The sequence below is a fragment of the Siniperca chuatsi genome, linkage group LG24 (genome assembly GCF_020085105.1).
Source record: "Siniperca chuatsi isolate FFG_IHB_CAS linkage group LG24, ASM2008510v1, whole genome shotgun sequence".
Taxonomy (NCBI): Eukaryota; Metazoa; Chordata; class Actinopteri; order Centrarchiformes; family Sinipercidae; genus Siniperca; species Siniperca chuatsi.
The window spans coordinates 5,389,357-5,412,932 of record NC_058065.1 but is presented as its reverse complement, the minus strand read 5'-3'; the positions used below and the strand labels follow the sequence as shown (position 1 = coordinate 5,412,932).

General features: G+C 41.7%; 1 protein-coding gene across 2 annotated transcripts; it reads left to right on the top strand.

The window, feature by feature from the left end:
- Positions 1 to 746: 746 nt before the first annotated feature.
- On the top strand, positions 747 to 12,827 carry pou3f3b (POU class 3 homeobox 3b). Of its 2 annotated transcripts, none has more exons than XM_044187353.1 (3): positions 747 to 3,243; positions 3,584 to 3,664; positions 12,630 to 12,827. In XM_044187353.1, the coding sequence occupies exons 1-3, from the start codon at positions 2,038 to 2,040 to the stop codon at positions 12,810 to 12,812; spliced, it is 1,470 nt and encodes a 489-aa protein (XP_044043288.1). In that variant the 5' UTR covers positions 747 to 2,037; the 3' UTR covers positions 12,813 to 12,827. The 2 variants fall into 2 exon arrangements, with proteins under 2 accessions (XP_044043288.1, XP_044043289.1); XM_044187354.1 differs by lacking the exon at positions 12,630 to 12,827 and adding an exon at positions 3,779 to 4,714 and having other exon boundaries at positions 761 to 3,243.
- Positions 12,828 to 23,576: the final 10,749 nt, after the last annotated feature.

Here is a 23,576-nt window from a genome sequence, read left to right as displayed (position 1 = left end):
CCCACGCATTAACAAAGGCCCCATTCATCTCCGGGGTTATGTGGTCATCTTGAGGGACGGTGCGCATTTTAAGAGCTATATCTATAGATGCTTTTTTTTTTTCTTTTTCTTAAGCATACGTTTCCAGCACCGCCACCCTGCACGCACAAATCCCCCAAGGACTGCTCAATTTGCCCTTGTTTTGGTTGCCACTTTCTCTTTCACCGTGCTTCAGTGAGGTTGCCTGTGCGCGGCGTTTCCGCATGGAAGCATCTCCGCAATCTTTGTGCGTTAACTCCTGAGCCGCCGGGGCGCAGGGCTGCACTGGCTCACGGCTGCAGTGCCTTTTCTGCGCTCAGATCACGCCACACACTCCCTCTCTCTGCTATGTTTTACATATGTATGTGCTGCGCTGAGATTTAGGGTGCAGTGTCATGCTTTTCTATTAACAATCATGAGCCTGAACGAGATTTTTGACTTTTATATGCTTATAAACAATTAACTTGAACTGGTAAATTTCGCCAAAGCAGCTTTGAAATGCTAATCTAACCATTTTAACAGACAATGTACGTCATGTAGCCATGTAGGTTAACATAACAAGATAAAGCATGTACCATTTAGTACTTTTTTTTTTATAATTCATTAAGTCTTTCCTGTATTTTTCATGGGTGGCCCAGAGGGAATTAAACCCCCTAACCGTGGCAGTATGGATGCCTTATTCTGTTACACAATCAGGTCAAGCTACCAGATCATTATAATTGTTACCAATAGATCTTATAATGTCAAATGCGCGTGCAGGTTTTGAATAAACTGTGGAGCCTTGCATTAGTCCTGGATGTGTGTTTGTGACAAGAATAACAGAAGATAAAACCAACTTGGAAACATTTTGCACACTTTTTTATTTAGATATCCATCTATTTGAGCTGACATACACCTTGATAACATGCATTTATGTTACAATGTATACTTTCAAACAGGTGTACGTCTATATAAATATGGGGGGAAGCATATATTGAAGCAGAGTTTATCGTGATGGTGGTTTGACCCATGATGATCACAAGCTAGAGGTCACAGTTTATCTACCTTTTTTATTTACCCCTTCACCCCTGTGTGTGTACTAATATCTCGGGACTATTTACTACCAAGTTGTGTTCCCCGTTTTGTTTGGACTGCAATTAAAAATCAGCCAATTGGAACAGCCGGAAGGAGGGCTCGTGCGCCCGGAGCAAGACTGGCGAGACCTGCCAATCACACCCCGGGTAACCAATCAACGGGGACGCACGGGGTAAACATCCTCGCGTCGTCTGGTTTGGAGGTGGGCGGGACTACACGCCTGTCAGGGAGAGAGAGAGAGAGAGAGAGATAGAGAGAGAGGTGGAGAGAGAGAACAAGCGAATGAGAGAAGAGGCTTGCAAGCAGCGCCTTACACTGTTATACTGGATTGTACTTCAACGGGAGTTTGCGGTTTGGCAGGTTTATACACATCAAAACAGAACAAAGAGATAGGCTCTACAGTGCTATAAAAGAAGAGAGAGAAAAGAATAAAGCGAGGGAGAAATCTCGGCGACTGAATTACAAAAGAACTAAGGACACTCTGCTAATGTTTTTCACATCCAAAGGGGACATAAACCGGGACTTTGTACATTGTGGAGAATTTGCGAGGCTTTTTGTTTTTTGCGACCACGAAAAGTTTGTTTGGGACGACGCTTTTTTCCTGTACATTTTAATTTTAATGCTCACAATTTCATCCCAGTGCAAAACTTTCTGAGCGGACTGCACATGGTTTCAAAGGGCTTTTGAAAACCAGGAATTTTATCGCCGATATCCATGCACAACAGTTTGAACTAGAATGCTGTAAATACATGCGGATTTTATTCAGTTTTCTGCCACAGTTTTCGAAGCTTTTTTGCGTTTTTACGCACGTCGATGGTATTTGCCAAAACCTACCCATACTTTTAAAGTTTGAATAATTCATGAGATACAATTTGCCTGCTCGAAAGAAGTGACTGTAAAAAGGGAGGGGGGTTATCCACAAACATTTTCATAAGGGCTGACGGAATGGCCACCGCGGCTTCCAATCCTTATCTGCCCAGCAATAGCATCTTATCGTCCGGCTCCATCGTGCACTCTGACTCCGGAGGTGGCATGCAGCCGGGCAGTGCTGCGGTTACCTCGGGGTCTGGGGGCTACAGGGGAGACCCCTCAGTCAAGATGGTACAGAGTGACTTTATGCAAGGCGCAATGGCAGCGAGCAACGGGGGACACATGCTGAGCCATGCCCATCAGTGGGTGACATCCCTCCCGCACGCCGCAGCGGCCGCAGCAGCAGCCGCGGTTGCTGCAGCTGAAGCCGGATCGCCCTGGTCGTCGAGTCCCGTCGGGATGACGGGCAGCCCGCAGCAGCAGGACGTGAAAAACTCCGGCAGAGACGATCTGCACACGGGCACCGCGCTGCACCACAGGCCCCCTCACTTAGCTCCCCACCAGACTCACGCCGGGGCTTGGGGGAGCACAACTGCGGCTCACATTAACTCCATATCCGGGGGCCAGCAGCAGCAGCAGTCGCTGATCTACTCCCAGCCGGGGTTCACTGTGAACGGGATGCTGAGTCCGGGGAGCCAGAGCCTGGTGCACCCGGGCTTGGTGAGGGGGGACACCCCGGATCTGGACCACGGCAGTCACCACCACCACCATCACCACCAGCATCCGCATCACCAGCACCACGGCGGCGTCAACAGCCACGACCCGCACTCGGACGACGACACGCCGACCTCGGACGACCTGGAACAGTTCGCCAAGCAGTTCAAACAGCGGAGGATCAAACTGGGCTTTACGCAGGCGGACGTCGGCTTGGCTTTGGGCACCCTGTACGGGAACGTTTTCTCTCAGACAACCATTTGCAGATTCGAGGCTCTGCAGCTGAGCTTCAAAAACATGTGCAAGCTCAAGCCTTTGTTAAACAAGTGGCTTGAGGAGGCTGACTCGTCCACCGGCAGCCCCACCAGCATCGACAAGATCGCGGCGCAGGGGAGGAAGCGAAAGAAGCGCACATCCATCGAAGTGAGCGTCAAGGGGGCTTTGGAGAGCCACTTCCTAAAATGCCCCAAACCCTCGGCCCAGGAGATCACCAGCCTGGCGGACAACTTGCAGCTGGAGAAAGAGGTGGTTAGAGTGTGGTTTTGCAATAGGAGACAGAAGGAAAAACGGATGACGCCCCCAGGAGTGGCACAGACGCCGGAGGATGTGTACTCTCAGGTCGGCAATGTGAGTGCAGAAACACCGCCCCCCTCCATGGACTGCAAAAGAATGTTCAGTGAAACATAGAACAGCACACAAGAATATTTTATATGAAATTAAACTGATTAAAAACCATACAGACTATCGCCAAGATAGCCAAAATTTTTTGATACTGTGATTGTGAGGGAATATGAATGAGACTGCAAATGTGTTATCTATTTTTCACCAGAAAAAAACAGAAAGAGAAAAAAAAAACAGCAAGCTTTCCCTTTTTCCTCCCAACCCCCCTCAGAAAACGCACCGTTAACCTTCTTCCAGGCCCTGAAATGTCTTAACCTAAAAGGTTCCTTCTGCTTTTTTCTTTCAGGGGCATTTTTTAGTAGATTACTTAAAAGATGCAAGTGAAGCGAGCGACCAGAGGGTGACAACTACAAGTTCATTCCACCAGGTAATTTTGGCGCATTAAAACACACCAAGAGGAAACAAAGTATTGTTTTTAATATTTTTTCTCTTCCCCCTCCAAAAAAAATATTCCCCCTTATTATCCTGTGTTTGATTGAAGAAACAAAGGAACAGGCATTTTGTATATTTAGAAATGGGACTGAAGCGCCTTTCCCCCTCTCCATGCCTAACAATAACAGAGGGGAAAACTGCAACAAAAAGAGTGACATCCACGAAGCTTCCATCATGATTTCCAGCAATTCTATTTTTTATGAGGTGGACTGCATGGTTTCATTTACACACACACGGAGGATTAGGGATTTTTTTTTTTTTCATGTTGAGGCCCTCATGAGCCCAGAAAGAAAAGACAACCAGGACCAGGACTGTCCCCCCCCCCTCCTCCTCCCCCCGCCTGATCTCAAAGATCACCTTCTTTTTTGGTTTATTTTTGTCATTATTTAATGGACTTTGACACCGTGAGTGGATTTTTCTCCTTTTTTTTCAACAAATAGAGCATAAGACATTTGAAAAGACTTCAACTGCACTTATTTGAGAAAAAAAAAAATCTGAAAATCTGTTGCCAAGTGTGACTGAGTGGGTGCTGTGGATATACTATTAATGCTGCCCTTTCTAAGCAGTGTTCTTTGGTAGGTTTTAATAAACAAAACTCTGTAAAGCCGGCAATATAGATCACTAGATCAGATACTGATCTGCGTTATTTACTTTATATTTTTCATCAGAATTACTTGTTTTAATATTTTATTCGGAATGAATTATTCCAAACGGTAATTTATTTTTCCCCCCAGGAACTTGTGTAAGATGATTTCCCTTTTTCTTGTTTTATTTCAATATTTTTTTTCTTATTTCTGTTGTTGCCCTTATTTGTTTAATTTTGTATTATCGTTTCTAAAGGAGCACAAATCATCATAAGCTGACATTGACCGTTGTTAGGTAATAAGGGTATATTTTGATGTGATAATTTGATTGTAATTTAATTTCAGTAGTGGTTCCGTACGAGCTGATTGAGACACAATAAATTTGTTAGAATGAAATGCAATCATCTTGTGTTTTGAAATTTATATTCTTATCGTATGCTGGGCTGTTTTTTGGAAGGGGAATTACCCTGTGTGCTATTTTTTGCATGCACAGCAGCAGAAGCTAATGAAGAAAATGGTGGACTGTTGTGTCCCAGATGAAGCTGCGAGCTAATAATAACCTCCATTAGAATAATGCAGAACAAAGTCTCTATTGTGGAGTGAAAATACTCCACCTTTACAACTAAAAAGAGGGATTTTTTTATTTACTAAAATAAAAAAAAGATAAGTAGGCGTATTAATACAGAGCTCATAAGTTATTGCCTAAGCTTAAGTAAATGTCCACCAGCGTTGTAATCATCATCCCATAACTGTATATTACCATTTAAATGAAACCTCGCGGTCAGCTGCAGGCCTGCACAATGGCTCGTCTGTTTGTTTACATCTGCTGCCTCTTGAGGCCTTGGGCAAAAAGCAGGAGCCCTAACCTCAGCCTGCAGGGTGGAAAACATGCTGAATTTATATTTTGTGTAAAAAAAAAAAAAAAAAAAAAAAAAAAAAGAGCATCAAATGCAAACGGATAACAGAGAGAGCGTCCATGTTGTGGGGGTTGATGTATAGAGCGTCCTAATGTCCTGACTGCATGTTATGTAATATTTACGCTGCAGCTGATAGTCCTGATACTGCATCACATAATACTGATAAACACCTGATTATTGGGCTGCTTCAGAAGCGCCTGGTGAATGCGCTCGTCACTGATGCCGATGCAACAAAAAACTGTAATCTGCAAAATAACTGATTTGCATTCATTGAAATGGCTAAATTGAATTTATCGCTGGCTGCAAGATTATGAATGAGTGCAAAACGAAGACTGCTTCACTAACTCCATCCACATTCATACAAACCAAACCGACACAGCTCGCCAGGTGTGTTTTCCAGGTAGAGGGCCATAACTCGGTGAGCTGACATGTTGTTTTAGGATGCGGGGCACTGGGTCAGAGAGCTTATTGATTCTGTCTGTCCAAAGCTGAGCAGCCCACAGGCTCAGCCTCTCCACTGCTGCAGTTTACTGAGGATGAAACAGTGAAGTGCTGTTAGACAGGTCGGAGTGCTGCAGATTAGTATCAGGATTGTTGTTTCAGGACTTTTGACAGGCTCAGAGCGGTGCAGGTGCAGGAAAAAACAATATCCAAACAACGTTCCTGTTAAGGGGCTGATAATGTATTTTATTTCCTATAATAACTCTAAATGATATAGGCTAGTCAATACTTCTACTTGTATACTAATCATTTTATTTATTATTTTTTTTACAACAGAACTATTTTTCGTCATGGCTGCAAGAGGCAAATGTGTTTCAAACTTTGATTTCTTGAGTTGTCTCGCTCGCCTATTCAGCAAAACTCAACAAAACGTGTCCCCTCGCTGCAGGATTTGAATTTCGCGGATGATTTCCCATACTAGTTGCTTAGCAACTGAATTCAATGATATAGAGAAGTAGGCATCATTTTTCTTTGTCTGCATTAGCAAAAGTGGCAGCAGAGACACACTATATGTGCAATCCTCAAAAACTTTCTATTTTGTCATTTATTCACAAGTGTGCTGAAGGCAATTGCAAGCACCAAATTATGAGGCAAAGCGACACAAGGTTTTCCTTTTTAATTGTATTCAAACTAAAATAAAATATTTGGCGCGTGCTGATAGAACAAGTAAGAGAATAATAAGTCACATGACTGCTAAGATAAGCACCAAGCACAAGACCTTCACCACAGCGAGGGACCTCTGTCCTAAGTTGACTGGCAGAGATCCCACGCTGCAGAGCCGCGTGGATACACGTGGATCCCGCAGAACACCTTTTTAGAGCAAGCTCGCGCGGCTTGTGCAGAAATATCCCAAATCTGGTGAGAGATTTCACCACAAAAAAAAAAAACAGTTTCAAATCTCATAATGGGTTTTGGTGCGCCTATTCTCCAACAGCTTTGCCTTTTTCATGGGTCTTCAAACCCGTGTTGGCAGCAGCATGGGTGTGCGGTGTGTAGGGCTGCGCGCGCGCGCTCGCGTGTGCGCACCGGTACATTCAGGCCCTGGGAGCGCTTTGCTTTCCCTGCTATTGATTTAGGACGCCAGTGGCCCAACAGGCTCGTCGCGCCCATTCGCACTAATTAAAGCTGCTCGTTGTCACACCACTCTGCTCTTTAAAACAAGACTTCAACAGGGAAGTGGAGGGACTCCGGATTTGTCCCATAAAACCCAACTTTTAATGCCTAATTATTATTAATATTTCATGTGGCTGACAACAACCAGCGCCCTTCAGTCAGCCACTGACACTGACGTGTAACCACATAAATCTAATAAAAATAATTACACAGATTTATATTTTTATACATCCGCAAATCAGCAAATAAGTCTTATAATAAAAATATATGTCACACTAACGTTTACACTGTGGTATATGGTGATAGCTTTAGGCCCATGCCAACTTAAGTGTATTTAAATATTAAGCTTTTATTCACGTCACGTTGCTTTGTAGATATTGTTGTATGGTTGTAAATATCATATAATATGTTTTATTATAAGGCTACACCTTCAGAGTTGTATTTTCCTATATGCCACACACGCTTCAGTTCTCTTTTTAATTATATATACACATAACACGCTTTTAATTGTATGTATTATCTGTGTATACGGCTTTTTGCAGAAGGTTAAACCAGCGTAAATACTCTTAATGAAGTATAATATAAGTATGACAGACTCCTTTTAGATGCACGCTTCTGCTATATCACTCAGTACACTTGCAGTCGTGTTATGGTTACACTGTACAGTATGTCACATAAAGAGACTGACCCCAGTAAATGCATGGTGTCAGGCTCATTCTAACCTGATGAAACTGTGCATATACACAATGGTCCCCCCCTCATACTGCATTTACTCCACGTGTCGAGCGCATGAATATGGATTATTCTGAGCTGTTCTCCACAGGGAGCCTTCCTCTTCCACGTCCACATGGATTTATCTCTGCTGCAGAAGAAAACGCTCAGAAAATATCCCTCTGTCTGGTTGCGACTGCTGACTTTTGATCATAATTATTACTGTTATTTTACAGTAAGTGTAGTCTTTGATTCGTGCTCCATGTGTTGGTATCATCGTGGCAACTCCATAAGCAAATTTCACTCATTCAAAGATTATTCCGGCTCTGTTTACATTATTGTTATGATTATAATCACCGTGTTTATTGGTGTAATTTAGGTTTGTATTTAATTAAATTGTGTTTTATTTTATATACATCTTTGCAGCTGTTGTTTTTGTTGGCACATGTTGGAATTTATGCATAAATACATAAATCGGTCATTCATGAGTGTTTAACTTGTGCAACAGCACCAGTAGTGTATTATTATTATTATTGTATTTATTATTATCATTATGCAGGTTTATATATAAACAGCCTATAGAAGGCGACATTTACGGGACATTTTTTTCCCCTCTTCTTTCGACATCAGAATATAAAGAAACTCTAAAATTCAGGACAGCATCTAAACAAAAGATCACAGCAGTCCAACGTGTAAATATAGCTTATCAAGTCTATATTTGTTTTTGTGGCAGCAGCAGAAGAAGAAGAAGAAGAGGACGTTTTAAAATATGACGTGACTCTCGGGGGTTTCCTCTCTATAAATTGTGAAGGTCATGGTTTCCTGAGCAGGCAGGATTGATAGGTAGAGGAGGGGTGAATGGAGTCTGAAGGCAGCTCAGCCATACAGAGCTAATGTACTTCAGCTTCTCATCTGCCTGTCTGCATTTCAAAAGCACATAAAGCCCGGTGTAGTCTAATGTTTTTTTTTTTCTCCCCTCTTCCCAAATGCGGATTTAACGCCTTGAATTCAACAACACGAGTGATTTTGGTAGATTTAATTTACAACTGAAACACATTTATAACTGTCAAACAGTCCCACAGTCTTCTTTTACAAATATCGATCTGTTTAGACATATAAAGTCAAGTGAGAATAAACCTTTAAACTTGACTGCAAAAATCACATTTTAGCCTTTAAACTGCGCCCAAAAAGAGAGAAATAATGCCTATGATATTCCTATAGGTGTTTAGACTATTAGTTGTTCTCGTAATGTTCTGGTTTTGATTTAATTAATCTCCAAAAATGGGATTTTTAAATGTATTTTTTGTTTCTAGTGACGTTTCACCGTCAGATCCCTATAATATTCACAATATTCTCCTATTATATTCCAGTATAAACATAAAGTGATCTAAACTGTAACATAAACATACGAAATTTCTCTATAAACTTAGAATATTCCTTCTTGGGACTTTCTGAGTTTATAGTGGCTTCATACAGTATACACTTCGCATCAATGTACAATCACTATGCGAACTTTATAAGCGCCTAATTGCATGTTTTCCTTCCCCCATGCACACACTGTAGTATTGTAAGTTGTCTTCTCCAGGGAAGTTTTTTGGCCGGAGCAGTAATCCCGGTTGGCTGTCTGTCTGCTGTGGGCAGCGTTCGGCCCACACACACACCCCTGCACGGATTAAAAAACTGAATAAAATAAATCAGGTACATGATTATTTGTGTATGGAAATGCTGTCAGCGGCTTGTGTGTGGTTCAGCTCGGTCACTAATTTGTCTCAGTCGTGTTAAAATTCATCTTTGAGAGAGATTGTGTGGCTTTTTTTTTTTTTTTGGAGGAAAAGTTGCAGCAGTGATAAACAGGCCCACACTGAGACACTGCTGCTGCATTCCTATAGCACATGGATGTCGACATTTGCAGATAACTCTTCGCTTTCGCATAAATTAGCTGCTCAGGAAATAGTTTTGGCTATTATTTGTTTGTTGCGTTTAGAAACGAAACCGCTTTAAATAGCTGAGTCACGTGAGTAAAAGCATTTAAACCAGTTTATTCATGTTTTTCTCTCATTATATTTACTAACATCAGAATGAATAAAACACTAATTTCTATACATATTATTCCCACAATAAAATACTCCATTGTGGTACTGATATGATCCAGACATATTCACTGTCCTTTTTTGATGAAATGCACACGAGTGACTCTCTCCTCTGCAGCTTCCCCGACCTTACAGCGCCACCCAGTGGCCGTTTGGGCTGACTTCACAATTCAAACGCTCCTGTCGTTATCTCCACTGGCATCAGCTGCCTTAATCAAATTTAATGAATGAAGATGACATTTTGACGCAGTTTGGATTATGACGATTTAGTTTTTGCAAAGATTTGTAGCCACTTTATATGTTTTTTTAAGGCACTGTGTGTCATTTTAAGGCCTGTATGTAGAAATTTACAGGGGGTCTGGAAAAAAAAAACATCCTAAATGGAAATAGTTCAGATGAAAATGTAGATTCATTATTTATTTAAAGTCTATTTACTATCTTTGAAACTGCGTCTTTTCACGTTTGTTTACTAATGTGTTAAAGAATGCAGACTCCAGCTTCATTTCTACTTACAGCCAAGTGGATGAATAGCATGACTTATGTATTTATATATATATTTTTTATTTCAGTTGTTGTTCAGTTCCATACATATTGCCGCTGTCCTATGAAAACTATGTATCTCCAAAAATATTAACTGAGCTACGAAAAACAGCCCTGTTTTTAACTTTGTAACAACTTCAGATGATCCGGTGGGGTTTTTAATGGGTTTCCAAATCACCAAATTTGGAAATACATGGTTCTCACTGGATAGCAATGATGTGTTAGTCCAACAACTGAAAAGTTTACCATTTTAAGTCACACATGCTCTGTTATCTATGAAAATCATCTCATAGCATTGTGCTCTGGCCTTTGGCTCAGGTGGGGTTTTGAGGATGTCTCTGATGGCCACATGGTTAGCTTTTTTTTAGTGACATTGGAGATGCTTTTTTTTTTCTTTTGTTGCTGTGTTATACTCTGTTGTAGAAATAAACATTCAGATTTCTGCGCTTTTAATTTTTTTTTTATCTATCTGTCTATCTTTATATCTAGAAGCAAAGTTGGAAAACCAAACATGTGAAGAAGAACAGGTGTTTCTTTCTTTACTATCCCGGTTTGTTGCTGTAGGCGGTTCAGGCAGGAGGACATGAAACTTATGCAGTAAGTCAGGTCAGGTCTTGCCAAGTTTTTGTTGTATATGTTTATATGTGCTTTGTATCTCCAAATCTGGTAATTTTGAACTGAAGGACTAAGAGTTGAGACCATAGACTGTATAAAGGTTGAGACAATTCTCCCACTTTTTAAGCTAAAGAAGATTGTTACAAAGCTGTTTTTCTCAGCTCATGGAGAGTTACATGGTTTTCCTAGGACAGCGACAGCGTGCTTTGCTCACACTTCTCATACACACTATTTCATGTTACCACCTTAATTGGTTTCCTGCAGAACTCTGTTGTGCAGCTTTTCTGTTTTCTACAGTTTTTGTCTAAAATTCACCCTGAGCATGTTCCATTCAGTCTCTTACATACAGCATCTCGTTTCAGCCAGCCAATCCGCCAGGGTTAAACACGTGCTCCACCCGTGCTGATGATCCCCATAAAAGACGGCCGGCCCTGCTTTATTGGTTGCCATGGGAACCAGGAAGCTAGTTAGTGATCTTTCACATCTTCTCCTGTTGTTTTTTTGTGTGACATGAGAGACAGCTTTTCAGTCAGTGCACATGTATTGTACACATACTATTCGAGGCTACTTTGTTGATGCTGATGGTATCCATAATCACTCCCATGGGTGTAATTGCTATAAGGGAGCATCTTGTCTAGTCTTACATGCTATATTTTAGTTGTAGAAGAAGGAATTATATAATTTAGTTAGGTAAAAGAGGAAAAAATATGACAGTGATCAAAGTCTTGCAATCAGACTTTAAGTAAAAGTATTAGCAACAAATATATCATAGGTGAAAGCATCAAATTCACTCGTTTCTATGCATTAATCTGAATAGTTGGTTTGTACATCTATTCATTTTTTCAAGCTGGGTAACATGGATTTGGCAACATGATACATTTTTAGATACATTTTATAATCATTTCTATAAAGCTGCAATTTTTAGGTGCAAGAGTTTGAAAAAGTGTGCAACATTTCCTTTAGAAATGCAGTAAAAGCAAAGATGCATTACATGGAAATACTCAGAATAATATTCCCAAAGGGACTTTCTCAGGACCCAGTGGCATGAGTGGCATGTGTCCATAAAGTTATCTTTGAACAAATTGCCTAGTGAGAGTCAGTGCAGCCTGTGATGTAAAACTTCTTGGTCCCTACCCATAATCCCTCTCAACCGAGAATTGAACCCAGCTCCACCCCGCATCCAGCCGGGCCCGCATCTCGCAGCGTGAGCTCGGCTGCTTCCAAAGCCTCGTGTCAAAAAGCTGGTCAGCATTTCAAAGGACTCCGAACATTCGTGGAGACTGACGCCCGCAGCCGCCGACGGGCCGGTGCCAACAATCGCTGTTTATGTTGGCTCCGAAAGCGATCGTACAGAGAGAGGGATTCAGAAGTTGCCAAGTAATGACTTGGTAACCTCGAAAAGTAAAAAAAGAGAAGCGATTCTCCGAAGACGTGCCAGGACTTTCTGCTTATGAGCACAAACATCACATGGAGGCTGACTTCTTTCTTAAACAGAGATAGTCTGAGGCAGATGTTTTGGTAGTTTCAGCTTTGAGGTAATGCTTTTGAGGACATTTTTGGCATTTAGCACTTTGCTGTTGAGTTTAGTTTGATTTCAGGACAGTCACATTTTGAAATCACCTTTGGCTTTCTGGGATAGTTGACGAATCCTTCCTAAGTCCTAAGTCAGTAAATCATATATGTGTGTTACAAGTATATGTGTGAATGTGAATGTACATACAATGTGTCTATCTGTGCCTCACTGAGGGCCTGCCTGTTGGATTTTGTCGTCATCTACGTGTGTGTGTGTGTGTGTGTGTGTGTGTGTGTGTGTGCCTGTCCTATCCCAGCGAGCGTCCCGGGTGGTGACGGATCTCAGCAGCAGACGGATCGATGGTCTGGGACAGAGGCAGGGGTCGGTTGGTCCTCAGGGGTCCGCCGGTGACATCTCCTGCTGCAGCTCGCCGGCCGGCCGCCAGCTCGGTTCAGCTATCCCAGCAGGCCGTTCTCTCTGGCAGCAGTTACCAAGGTGACAGCATGTCAGCGCAGCCCCGCAGCGCCGCTGAGGGAGGGAGGGAGGGCGAGGTGGAGGGGAGCGAGCAGGGAGCCCGATGCATCACCAGCTCTGATGGGTTTGTCAATACTGCTTAGATCCAGGGGGAGCCGGGACCCGTCGTGACACACACTGGGCCCCTCTAGAGAGTTTGCACACACACACACACACACCCTTACCTGCAGCGTAGTGACTTAAGTTTATTTCCTTGAGACTTTACCTAACCTTAACCATAATCACTACATGTCTAACCCCAAACCTGACCAAAAAAACAGTTTTAACACTAACATTTAATGGTTTACTTAGTGGCAACCTGCTTTTTGTCCCTAAATAGGGAAGTAATACAGAACACCTGCAAACAAACACAGACATTCACATAAGTATCCTCCATGTGCAACATAAGTTGTTTGGCATAGAAACACACATTTGCACGTACACACACATAGCAGGATACACACAAATTTGCATTTTGGCACAAATATACGAAAGAAAGATATGAAAAAACATTCATGAACAAACAGATACAAGCACAATGCATTCACTTACATTCATTCCCTACTTACCCTAGCTTTAACCAAAACCACTACATGCCTAACCCCACCCGAACCCTAAAATTAATCTTTCCCTAACCCTAACTAAAAACCAAAGATGTGTCCCAATTCCATACTACACACTACTACTCTAAGCAGGCTTTGAGTGTGCAGCATGTTCACACTACTGTAGAAAAGTGACAAAATTCGGGATACCGCCTCAAATTGTGTTCTGTTGATCAAAGTAAATCACATTGTTATTGCCGTCAGACGGTGCAGCATTGCATAATTTCCTATTAGTATAAAACAGCAAAGTATGTGGATTTCTTGTATATTAACTGCAAAACCAGTATACTATAAATATTAGTGTACATAAATATACATATTATAGTATGTAGTATAGAATTGGGACACAGCTCATGTCTTAACCTTGAAATTTAATGGTTGACCTTGTGGGGACCTGGTTAGTCCTCACAATGTGATTAATATATGTACACCTGCAAACACACATTGTCATGCACATAAACATAAACATTCCCATAGGTGTAGTGCATGTGCATTTTCACATACACCCACATAGCAGGACACACACTAATATTTTGTTGTGGTTTTATAACACAAAGACATTTGAGCAAAAGAAAAAAAAAAACACATGAAAGACGTGAAAAACAAGTAGATTCTCTCATTGGCATGAACACACACACACATAGCCTAACACTCCTGGCAGACTGATTGTTTGAGGAGACTGCATGGATGCGTGGATTAAGCTGTTGGTGCAGGAGTCGAGAGCGAGCTGGCAGATAAAAAATTACTGTACTGTGTGCTGCAGGACCAGAGAGAATAGGAAAGAAAGAGGGTGAGGTGAAGGGAGGGAAAGCACGCTTGGGCCGCCTGACTCTGTATCTCATTAACCAAAGCGAGAGGGGGATTGGAAAAGCAGCATCAGCCATGTTTGGCTCAGAGGGGCTTGCAGTGTAACCATTTCTAGGCCATGGATTTAATAGATTACTAATGGTCGGCCACAGGTACTTCCAAGTTAGACATTAGAGGCAGATGCCCAAAATGAGATCATTTGCTAATCCGTACATTTCCACCTCTGCGATTCTTGAAACCCGCTTTGATATGTGAATAAGAGCAGGGTATACACGTTTGGATTCAAAGCAGTTAGTGTTGGGATGTATGGTGGAAGGAAATGTTTACGGCTACGGTTTGCGGTGTCGCAAGTACAGAAGGAGAAGGTGTGAGGATATACGGGGCGCTCATGATTCCTCGTAGGCTCTATATCCAATCTGACCAATCCTCTTAGCAAGAGAGACTTGAGCTGTGCCCTCCCCAGAGAAGTCTCTTCTTCATTCAGCCTATTATGTCAATGTTTAGTGCCTAAGGAGGGAGAGGTGAGAGGTAAAAACATTATGACTGTAGCCTTGGCAGAGCTTGTTTGCAACCAATACCAGAGTGCCAAACTGCTACTGTCAATTTCTCATGGTTGTTTTGAAACCACAGCAACGTCTGCAACTGCTGCAATTTCCCCTTCTTCCACAGTAAATGCGAGCTTTACAGGAAAGTTAAATGCCTGATTCTGACTTAAACAATTTCATGTGCTGCGCCTAAATGCTCATCTCTGCAGCGACAGAACACGACTTACACATTAGCAAACACAGAGGTTGCTTGCACTCAAACACGAGCGCCATTCGAATGGCTTCCGCTGCCGTTTAAAAGCTTTGCTCGCTGAAATAAAAGTAATTAATTGGTGTTATACACCAAGGACATAATTATCTTTTCCAGTAACTGGCACATATTTAATTACCAGTAATTGTTCCCCGAGCCTTGTTCAAAAGTGTTGCGCACCAGACAGTTCTGATATATTATACACTAATCCTGCACTTGATACTCAGTCAATTAGGAAATGTGTGTCAAAGAGCAATCATGTAAACAGCATTGTGGAACACACACATCCTTCTGAGACGCCTATGTGGGCCTTCGTCGGTGTCCTCACACACACACATACATTTGTCTCACTGCTCTGCACTTTGTTTTCCCCCTAAGGGTACAAATCCCTACCTATCCCATTCCTTCCCAAGGTGTTAATGCCTGCCAGATTGGAGGAAAGTAATTTGAGATCATTTCGCAACAAAGGCCGCAGATACTGATTAACACGGGTGCTGCTTTCTAGCCAAGTGGCGCGGTCCCATTTAAAAAGCGTCAGGAGCTAAATTTACTCCCCTGTGCCTTGGGGTGTGTGGGGCCAGAGGCTGCAGTGGGGCCCTTGAACATGAGAACAGGGTTTAATAAGTAAACAGGAGAGGCAGAGAACAGTGCTTCTGATCAGGGCTTATTTGCCCAGCCGAGCCCCTGGTACGCGCTACTAGCTGATTAGCCCTGCCGATTGTACCTTGTAATTGCAGTGCCTTGACCCCCTCTAGGCAAATATTAGATTTTAGTGGTTTAACCTTTCCAGTCGTCAGAGCGGGGTAAATTGCCCAACCAGATGTTAAGGAGCCCAGCGGTAGTCCACAGCCCTTCTGATCAGCAGGGGAAAAAGCTCACAGATTGAACCTTTTCTTTTTAATATTGTCTCAATTTCCTCTGGCCTTTCAAGCTGATTTTTCACAGCGGTTTCCTTCCCCGAGAAATGGTCATACTCCGATCCTTATCCCCTCCACTGATGTTACAAGTGAGACATATTATTTAAAATCAGTCCAGTCGCAGTCATTAACGGGGGACAAATGATCAATGAAAAGATCAATGGTAGATATTAACCTAGCAAGTAGTCCCTCAGTTCAATCACTCCAGCAATTTGTCACCTGGTGAGGTTCAGCACATCCACTTGAACAGGTCCTTTCCCAAATGCTATGGGAGAAAAGAAATGCAAAATTTTTCCATATAAAGAATCTGGCTTGTAAAGTTACTCACCAAATGTTTTTCCAGTTGGTCATTGTGGAAAAATAGATTTGAATGTGAAAGAAAACAGCAACTGTTACTGTTATTATTAGACTCCTTTCCTCATCTTAAATTATTACATTTCAGCCAAAATAGTTTGCAACCGACTGCCAAGACTTCTGTGGTTACATTTTGATTACAACCACTTTCTCCAAAAAACAGTGAAATAAATTTGTTCCTTTAGTCGTCCAATGCAGCACAGAGGTAAGATTCCCTTGTAAGTATGCTACACTGCAGCGGATAGAGAACAACAAATTGCAGACAAAGCAACAGGGTGTAGACGTCGTCAAGCTGCCTCACATTCCAGCTCTGAGCCGAACGCGAGGTCAAACAAGCAGCAATTACACAATCCCATTCCTCTGATAAAAAGCATTATTTTCCGCCAAATCTCTCTCTGTAATAAGGCAGTGATTGATGTGCGACTGCGTGTGAGAGCTCGCTCGAAATGTCCGTCCAGATGAAATGGAAACAATATGAAAATATTCTCTGAAGGATGGAATTTCCCCCGACTTTTTAGATCCAGCCCGGCATTTAAAATATTCACCCAGATATGTAAATCTCCCTCTACCGCAAGCCGAACAGCTGTGCCTGGTTTCGATCATTCTTTGCAAACCCGTAGGTGTTGGTGTAGCCAAAACAGAAATGTGAGGAGGTCATAGACGCCGCTGGACAAATTCACATAAACCTCCATCCCTGCTTTACAATATAACCTTCCAATATAACCTTCTAATTTCTAATCTTATATGTGGAATGTCCATAGAACTTGACTACAGCAGGGAAAGTGTTTATGTCCGTCTTTGCGCCTGTTCCCCTGGGTGGTTTCTGTGTATTAATGCTTTCACACATGCTTGTTTGAGTCTGTGGGCCTTTAGCCTGGAGAGTGCACTTTTTTGCAGACTGAGATCATTATGGGAAACACTTTCGGACAGGACGGGATGAGGATGATGGAGGGGCGGCGGAAGTTTTTCTTGGGTCATTCCCAGCCATTTCCAGAGATCTCGGGTTTCTCCCCATCCAGTTTCGGATCCAGATCCTCTTCCTCCCCAACAGACCGGGCAGGGCTGGCAGTAGCGTCCCCAGGCCCCCTTTCACCCCGCATGTAATAATTTCCTTCCTCCCCGAGCCTCTCACCTGAAAAAAGAGTCGGATGGAAGGCGGGGAGGAAAATAGTCATCTTTTCATCACAGAGATGGACTGAAGTAACCCTTCAGCTGGAGAGGAAACCCAATACTGCCGTCAGCCTGCTGTCTGGGAGGACAGAAAGGAGAGGGCAAGGGGAAGGGGGGTGGGGGGGCTAACCAAAGTGGTTCCATGTGAGAGATGGAAGTGAAGTCTGGGAAAGACAGGGATCGACACCTCCGAACACCCTTCCCTTTTACTCCCCCTCCTTCCCGACGCAAACCACCTTACAGAGTCCCATCCTCTGGTCTGGACATGGAGAAATGGCAAAGTCTACCTGCTGAGGAAGATAGTGTGATATAATCAAAAGCACCAAAACTACTGATAAATAGACCTTGTGATGATAATGTTTTGTCAAATATTAATACATACTTTTATCAACTGCTCCCTTTATTTCCTTTTTTTTAAAGATGGGCCAACTTATTACAATACTTTGAATGCACCAAAACTGTACATTGTGTCTATTATTTGTCTATTTGTATTTTATTTTATTTCATTTTACTTAAATATATTTTATTTTCCAGTTTATTTAGTTTTTAGATTATTTTAAATTAACCTCTTTGGCTAGTTTAAAGCAATTTAAATTGCCTTTGTGTTTTCTATTCTGTGCTTTGTCTTCTTTTGTGTCCTTCTATTTGATTTGATTTTATTCTGTTCTATTCACGTATGTTCTTTGCTGTTCTACAATTTTCTGTTCTGCTCCCTTTTTTTCCTTCCCAATTTTATTACATTTACATCTGCCCTTTTCTATTCTGCTCTACTTTTTTCTTTTCTGTGCTGTTCTGTTCTTTTCTGCACTTTACTAGTTTATTTCTTTCCGGCCTTTGCTGTTGTTCTATTCTGTTCTACACTTTCCTACTCTCTTATGTGGTCTTTCTTTCATTTAGTCTTAGTCTATTTATGTCTCATTCAGTTGTGTCAGTTCTCTTCTGTTCTACTGTACTCCTCACTTTGCTCGCTGCATTATATTCTATTTATTTGCATTTTGTGCTGTTCTATCCTATTCTTTGCCCCTTTTTATTCGAGACTGTGCATTTCTATTAGACTCAGTCACAGTCAGCTCTGTTCTATTCTACCTGTTTTCTGTTTTAATCTGAAACCCTCTCAGGCTGCTTCTTGAACCTGCTGGTGCAACAGAAGCAGCAGCAGCAGCTCCAGTCTGTTCAGGTAGATTTCTCCCCTGTGGAGCCGCTCTGAGGAGGAGGCCTAATATCTGTAGACATCTATGGCCACTGCCCAATCTGTTGCACGCTCCATTCATTTCACACACTGCCAGAAGTGCTTTGTAATTATCCTGATATTGATGAAGGCTGATTCCAGCAGGTAATCGCTGGCAGTTCAGCTGTTTTAACGCATCTCAGCAAAATGTCTCTATCCATTACCAGTGGCAAATTAATTTCCACTCAATGACCATACTTGTTGATAATCTACAAATTGGTTTGGGTGTGTGTGTGTGTGTGTGTGTGAGAGAGAGAGTGAAGGGGGATAAGATATCCCTGACAGAGCTCTGAATCATAGCATATAACTTGGCTTACCTCACACGAAGATAACTGTGGGTGTTGACTCTACACAGTGGACTGTAGCATACTGCTGCATGTGCTTCAGTATTACTGTATATGCATATACTGTGTATTGAAGTAATAGTAGTAGTGGCAGCACTCTGTATATTAGTAACGACCTAGTAGCCGTAGAAGTTGTAGCAAAAAAATACTATTAGTGTTACTAATAGGGAACAGGATCAGAAAAAGAAATGAAAATAGAAAATGTAACGGGGATAGGAATATAAAAAGGAGCGAGAGTATAAATAAGAATATGAATAGGGAAATAAATTGGAATATAAATAGGAATAAGCATACAAATGGGAATAATATGCATAGAAATTTGGAAAGAAGTGGTAACAAAATGTAAAATAAATGGCAGGAAAGAAAAGAATAATAGAATAAAATAGAATAAATGGGAAGGGAAATGGTTATGAAAATGGGAGTAGTGGTAGAAATGGGGATAAGAATGGGAATAGAAATATGAATTGGCATAATGATACAAATGGGAATATGAATAGAAATATGTATAAGAATAAGAATAGATTTGGAAATAGGAATGAAAATAAAATTAGAAATCGGAATGGGAATTGGAATAACAATAGAAATGGGGATAGAAATAGAAATAAGTATAGAAATGAGAATAAGAATAGAAATGGGAGAGAAATGGAAATGATAATAGGAATGGGAATAGAAATATGAATGGGAATAGTTGGGATTAGAAAAGACAATGGGAATGAGAATAGAAATATGAATGGCGATGTAATGTGTATGTGTACAGGGTGTATACAGAGTGAGAAGACTTCCTTTAGGGTGAAGTCAGAGTGCCTCTGGTCTTTTTGCTGCTCTCATGCTGTGGCTGGGACTCCACAATAACCCTGAACGTCCCCCAGACCACCTCCCCGAATCACCGATTCCATTCCCAAAGGGCAGAAGACAGTCAGCATCGGTGACGTGGGTCCATACTGCACTGTGCGTGGTGCATATGATGGTAACAGGTGGGTATGAGGGATTCTGTATTTTCTGTTTTCCCTTTATTTTACATGAACAGCATTCACACTTTTTATGAAATCTGAGAGATGTATATCCTGAATGACAATAAATAAGCTTTAAATCACATTTGCACTTCACACCAACTCTGCCGTGTGTCCATTTTGGCATGAATGCACCAAGGTTATACACTGTTTAGTGGAGGTTGTGTTTCACAGTATAGCAGCTGTGACATTTGCAGAATGGGTGGCTCCAGAGGAAATTGAACCACTGTCAGTGTTTGTGCCTTGCTCTTCATTGACCTGCAGAGGGAATGGATCCCCTAAAACTGACAGAGGTAGGACAACACTTAATCGCTGACTGAGCTGAGCCTCACAGGAACAATACTATTCCTTTTTATGAAGGAAATTCAGCAGAGAAATGGTACACACAACACTGGCTACAACTTTTACAAATGAATTAAAAGCCCACTTCCTCTTTTGTTAATGTGTCTTTTGTTTTCCAGATATGTATCAATGAAACAATGACTCATGACTTCCCTTCCTTAAGGAGTATTTGTATTGATATATTTCTTTTTGCCTGCACATGTATGTATGTATGTATATGTGTATATATATTGCCAGATCAACATGTGCTTCATAAAGATATGCAGCTAAGTATATTAAAGATGTGTGATTCATGGCATAAATGACCACTTATTCTTAAATACGCCATTTCTTCAACGTGCTGTGATGTATTGTGGTGTATTGGAGATCCCTTCCACCACATCACTAAGGGTAAATAAATACGCTTTAAAAGAGTAAATGAGCTTGAGCAAAGTGGCCCTTTGAGTCTCCATGTTTGTGGAGCAACCATAATGGATTCTTTAGAGCCGTGAACGGTTTATAGGCATGACAGCCATGTTTCGGCACGATGGGCTTATCCCTACGCAAGGCGCTAAGGATATTAGGGAATCAGCGTAAAGCAGCATGGAAATGATGACTGGAGCAAAGCTTCAGCTCGCTGGTATTATAAGCCCTCAATTCTCCAGCACTCCATCCTTGGGAAAGAGGGGGAAGGAGCAGAATTGGCACAGCTCCACGGTGTGATATCCTTCATTATTTCTTGCTCCATCTCTGTTTTAGCCATACAATTAAAAGGATGTCAACCAATCTAGGGATGGGGCAAATTGAGAGGAGGTCAGTGTCGTCTATTGTGGTGTTTCCTTTTCAAGACGGTGCTGGAATCCCTGTCGTCCATATGGAGATCTGTTGGAACAGTTGGATGAGAGCCAGCTCTCTAATGCCTGGCACTGAGCTACAGCCTCATATGATGCATTGATGGCACATGCCAAGCACTTAAACAGACGCCCATAAGGTTCCCTAAATAAAATCCTTTTACTTTCACATCAGAGCACTGTTTTCAGTCGACCACTAAAGCTGTTTTCACTGTTTTCACAGTAACTGTCAATGTTTGGCTCTCATTAACAAGGTGTATCTTCTCATTAACAAAAAAGTGACTTGTGAAATGAATAAATTCACCAGTTTGCAGTCATCACAGTGTCAAGTTACCACAGCAAGTTGCAGGGTTTACCTAAGTCCACAGTGAGCACACCGAACGAATATCTCCACCCAATCCACCCACGGTGGCTCCCCTGTCAGACGGGCCATGGCAGAAGGATGATTTATGTCCCACCTCTCACCCCCCACTGTAAATTAGAGACCATGGGTCGAAACTATTTTTCTTGGTGAGCAGGAGCACGCTTGTGGCTAAAAAACGGGGCAAACACTGTTTATCATCTGCCTGACGACAGCCCTCCTTGGGGCAAATTAACCACGCGGCCATATCGACTGGCACGGGCCGGGAGTCAGTGCCCCTTCACTTTGATTAATCTCCCCGTGTTCCTGTTCCAACTCTATCAAAGTGATCTAAGTGAAGACACACAGCATTGATCTGTAAACACAGCATACTACTGTACTGAAAACACACACACACACACGCACACAGGTTTGTTTCACTATCCCCATGGGGGACAGTCATTGACATAATGCTTTCGCTAGCCCCTTACCCTAACCTTAACCATCACAACTAAATGCCTAACCTTAACCCTTACCCTAACCCTAACCTTAACCCAACTGTAACCTGTACCCTAAAACCAAGTCTTAACCCTCAAAAAGCAGTCTCTATCCATTTTTGTCCCCCCCCGAATGCACACTAATCCACGGGGACTTGTGTGACACAAGTCCCCGTGGATTAGTGTGCATTCAGGTTAAAGTCCCCACTGGGATATAAGAACATGAAACACACAGGAAAAGAGGCCACAATTATCGGAGGTGAGCTTCTCCTCAAGTTATGATTAACCAAAGGAAGTCCTATTTGCATGGATTATAGTTGGCAAACACCTCTTTAACAGTGGGAAATATCACATGTGTTTATTGTTGAATATGGGTATCATATGTGAGAGTGTTCTCATACATAAAGGTCTTAATACCCAATGTTAACCAGCATCTGAAACAACCTTTTTCAGTATATTAACAGAAACAAATCACTGTTTTGTCACTATCTTGTGAAAACCATGTATCTCCAACATGTCAGTTTTTTATGAGCTAAGAAAACGGAGGCCCCTTTTTCGACAATGCATTTTTCAGCTAATTCAATGGGATTTTTAATGGTTTATTTAGCTAAGTGTCATCCTTCAGTTTATCTGAAAAATGACATGGCTTTCTTTGGACAGCGACAGATTGTAACTTGAAATTCAGCTCTTAAACAAAGAACTTTTCACTCAGATCTTACAATATTTGACTTTCGTAGAGAACAAAGATACATTTGCAATATGTTTTTTGACTCAGATTCGTGTTTTTGACATTGTACCTTGGATAGCAATGTTATATATGATTCAAAAGTGATTAACAAGTCAAATAGGTCATATAGATTAGAAAATATCCTAATTCTGCAGGCATGTAATAGTTTAATTCAACTCACGTGAATAACTTAACAATAAAACAGGATAAGAATGATACAAAGATCTAAAAAGTATAAAGTGCATAGTAACAGCTAAAAGTGCTACATGCTAAGTGCATAATGGTTCTGCTCCCTGCAAAGCCAAAACACAGCTGCCATGTCTTTTTATATCGTTACCTCTGATTTATGTAAGGAAAACAATACATTTCAAAATGCTAAAATTTCCACATTCAAATCAAGCTGACCCACTAAATTTAGAAGGTGAAAATCAAACATAAACATTAGACTTAAATGTTTTCCCTTCTCATTTAAGCAGCATTAACTCAGAGGTTAGAGAAAGAATGATGTCACTAATATCTAAAACTGGCTGATAAGGCAAACGAAAAAAAATGTACACATGCTGTTGCGCAAGGCACTTGACCTCCTGCTGCTCAACATCAACAATGGGAAAACTGTGGTTATACAGAACATGTGATGCACTGCGATGTGCTGAAAAGCCCTCAGTCATCGCTTCCTGCAGGAATGAAGATTATTTTCATCCTGATCTGTAAAGTTTGGTTAAAGGTGACAGCTTGCGCTCATCTATTCAAGGAATCCACACAAAATGTTGTGTTAATCCATTTCTGC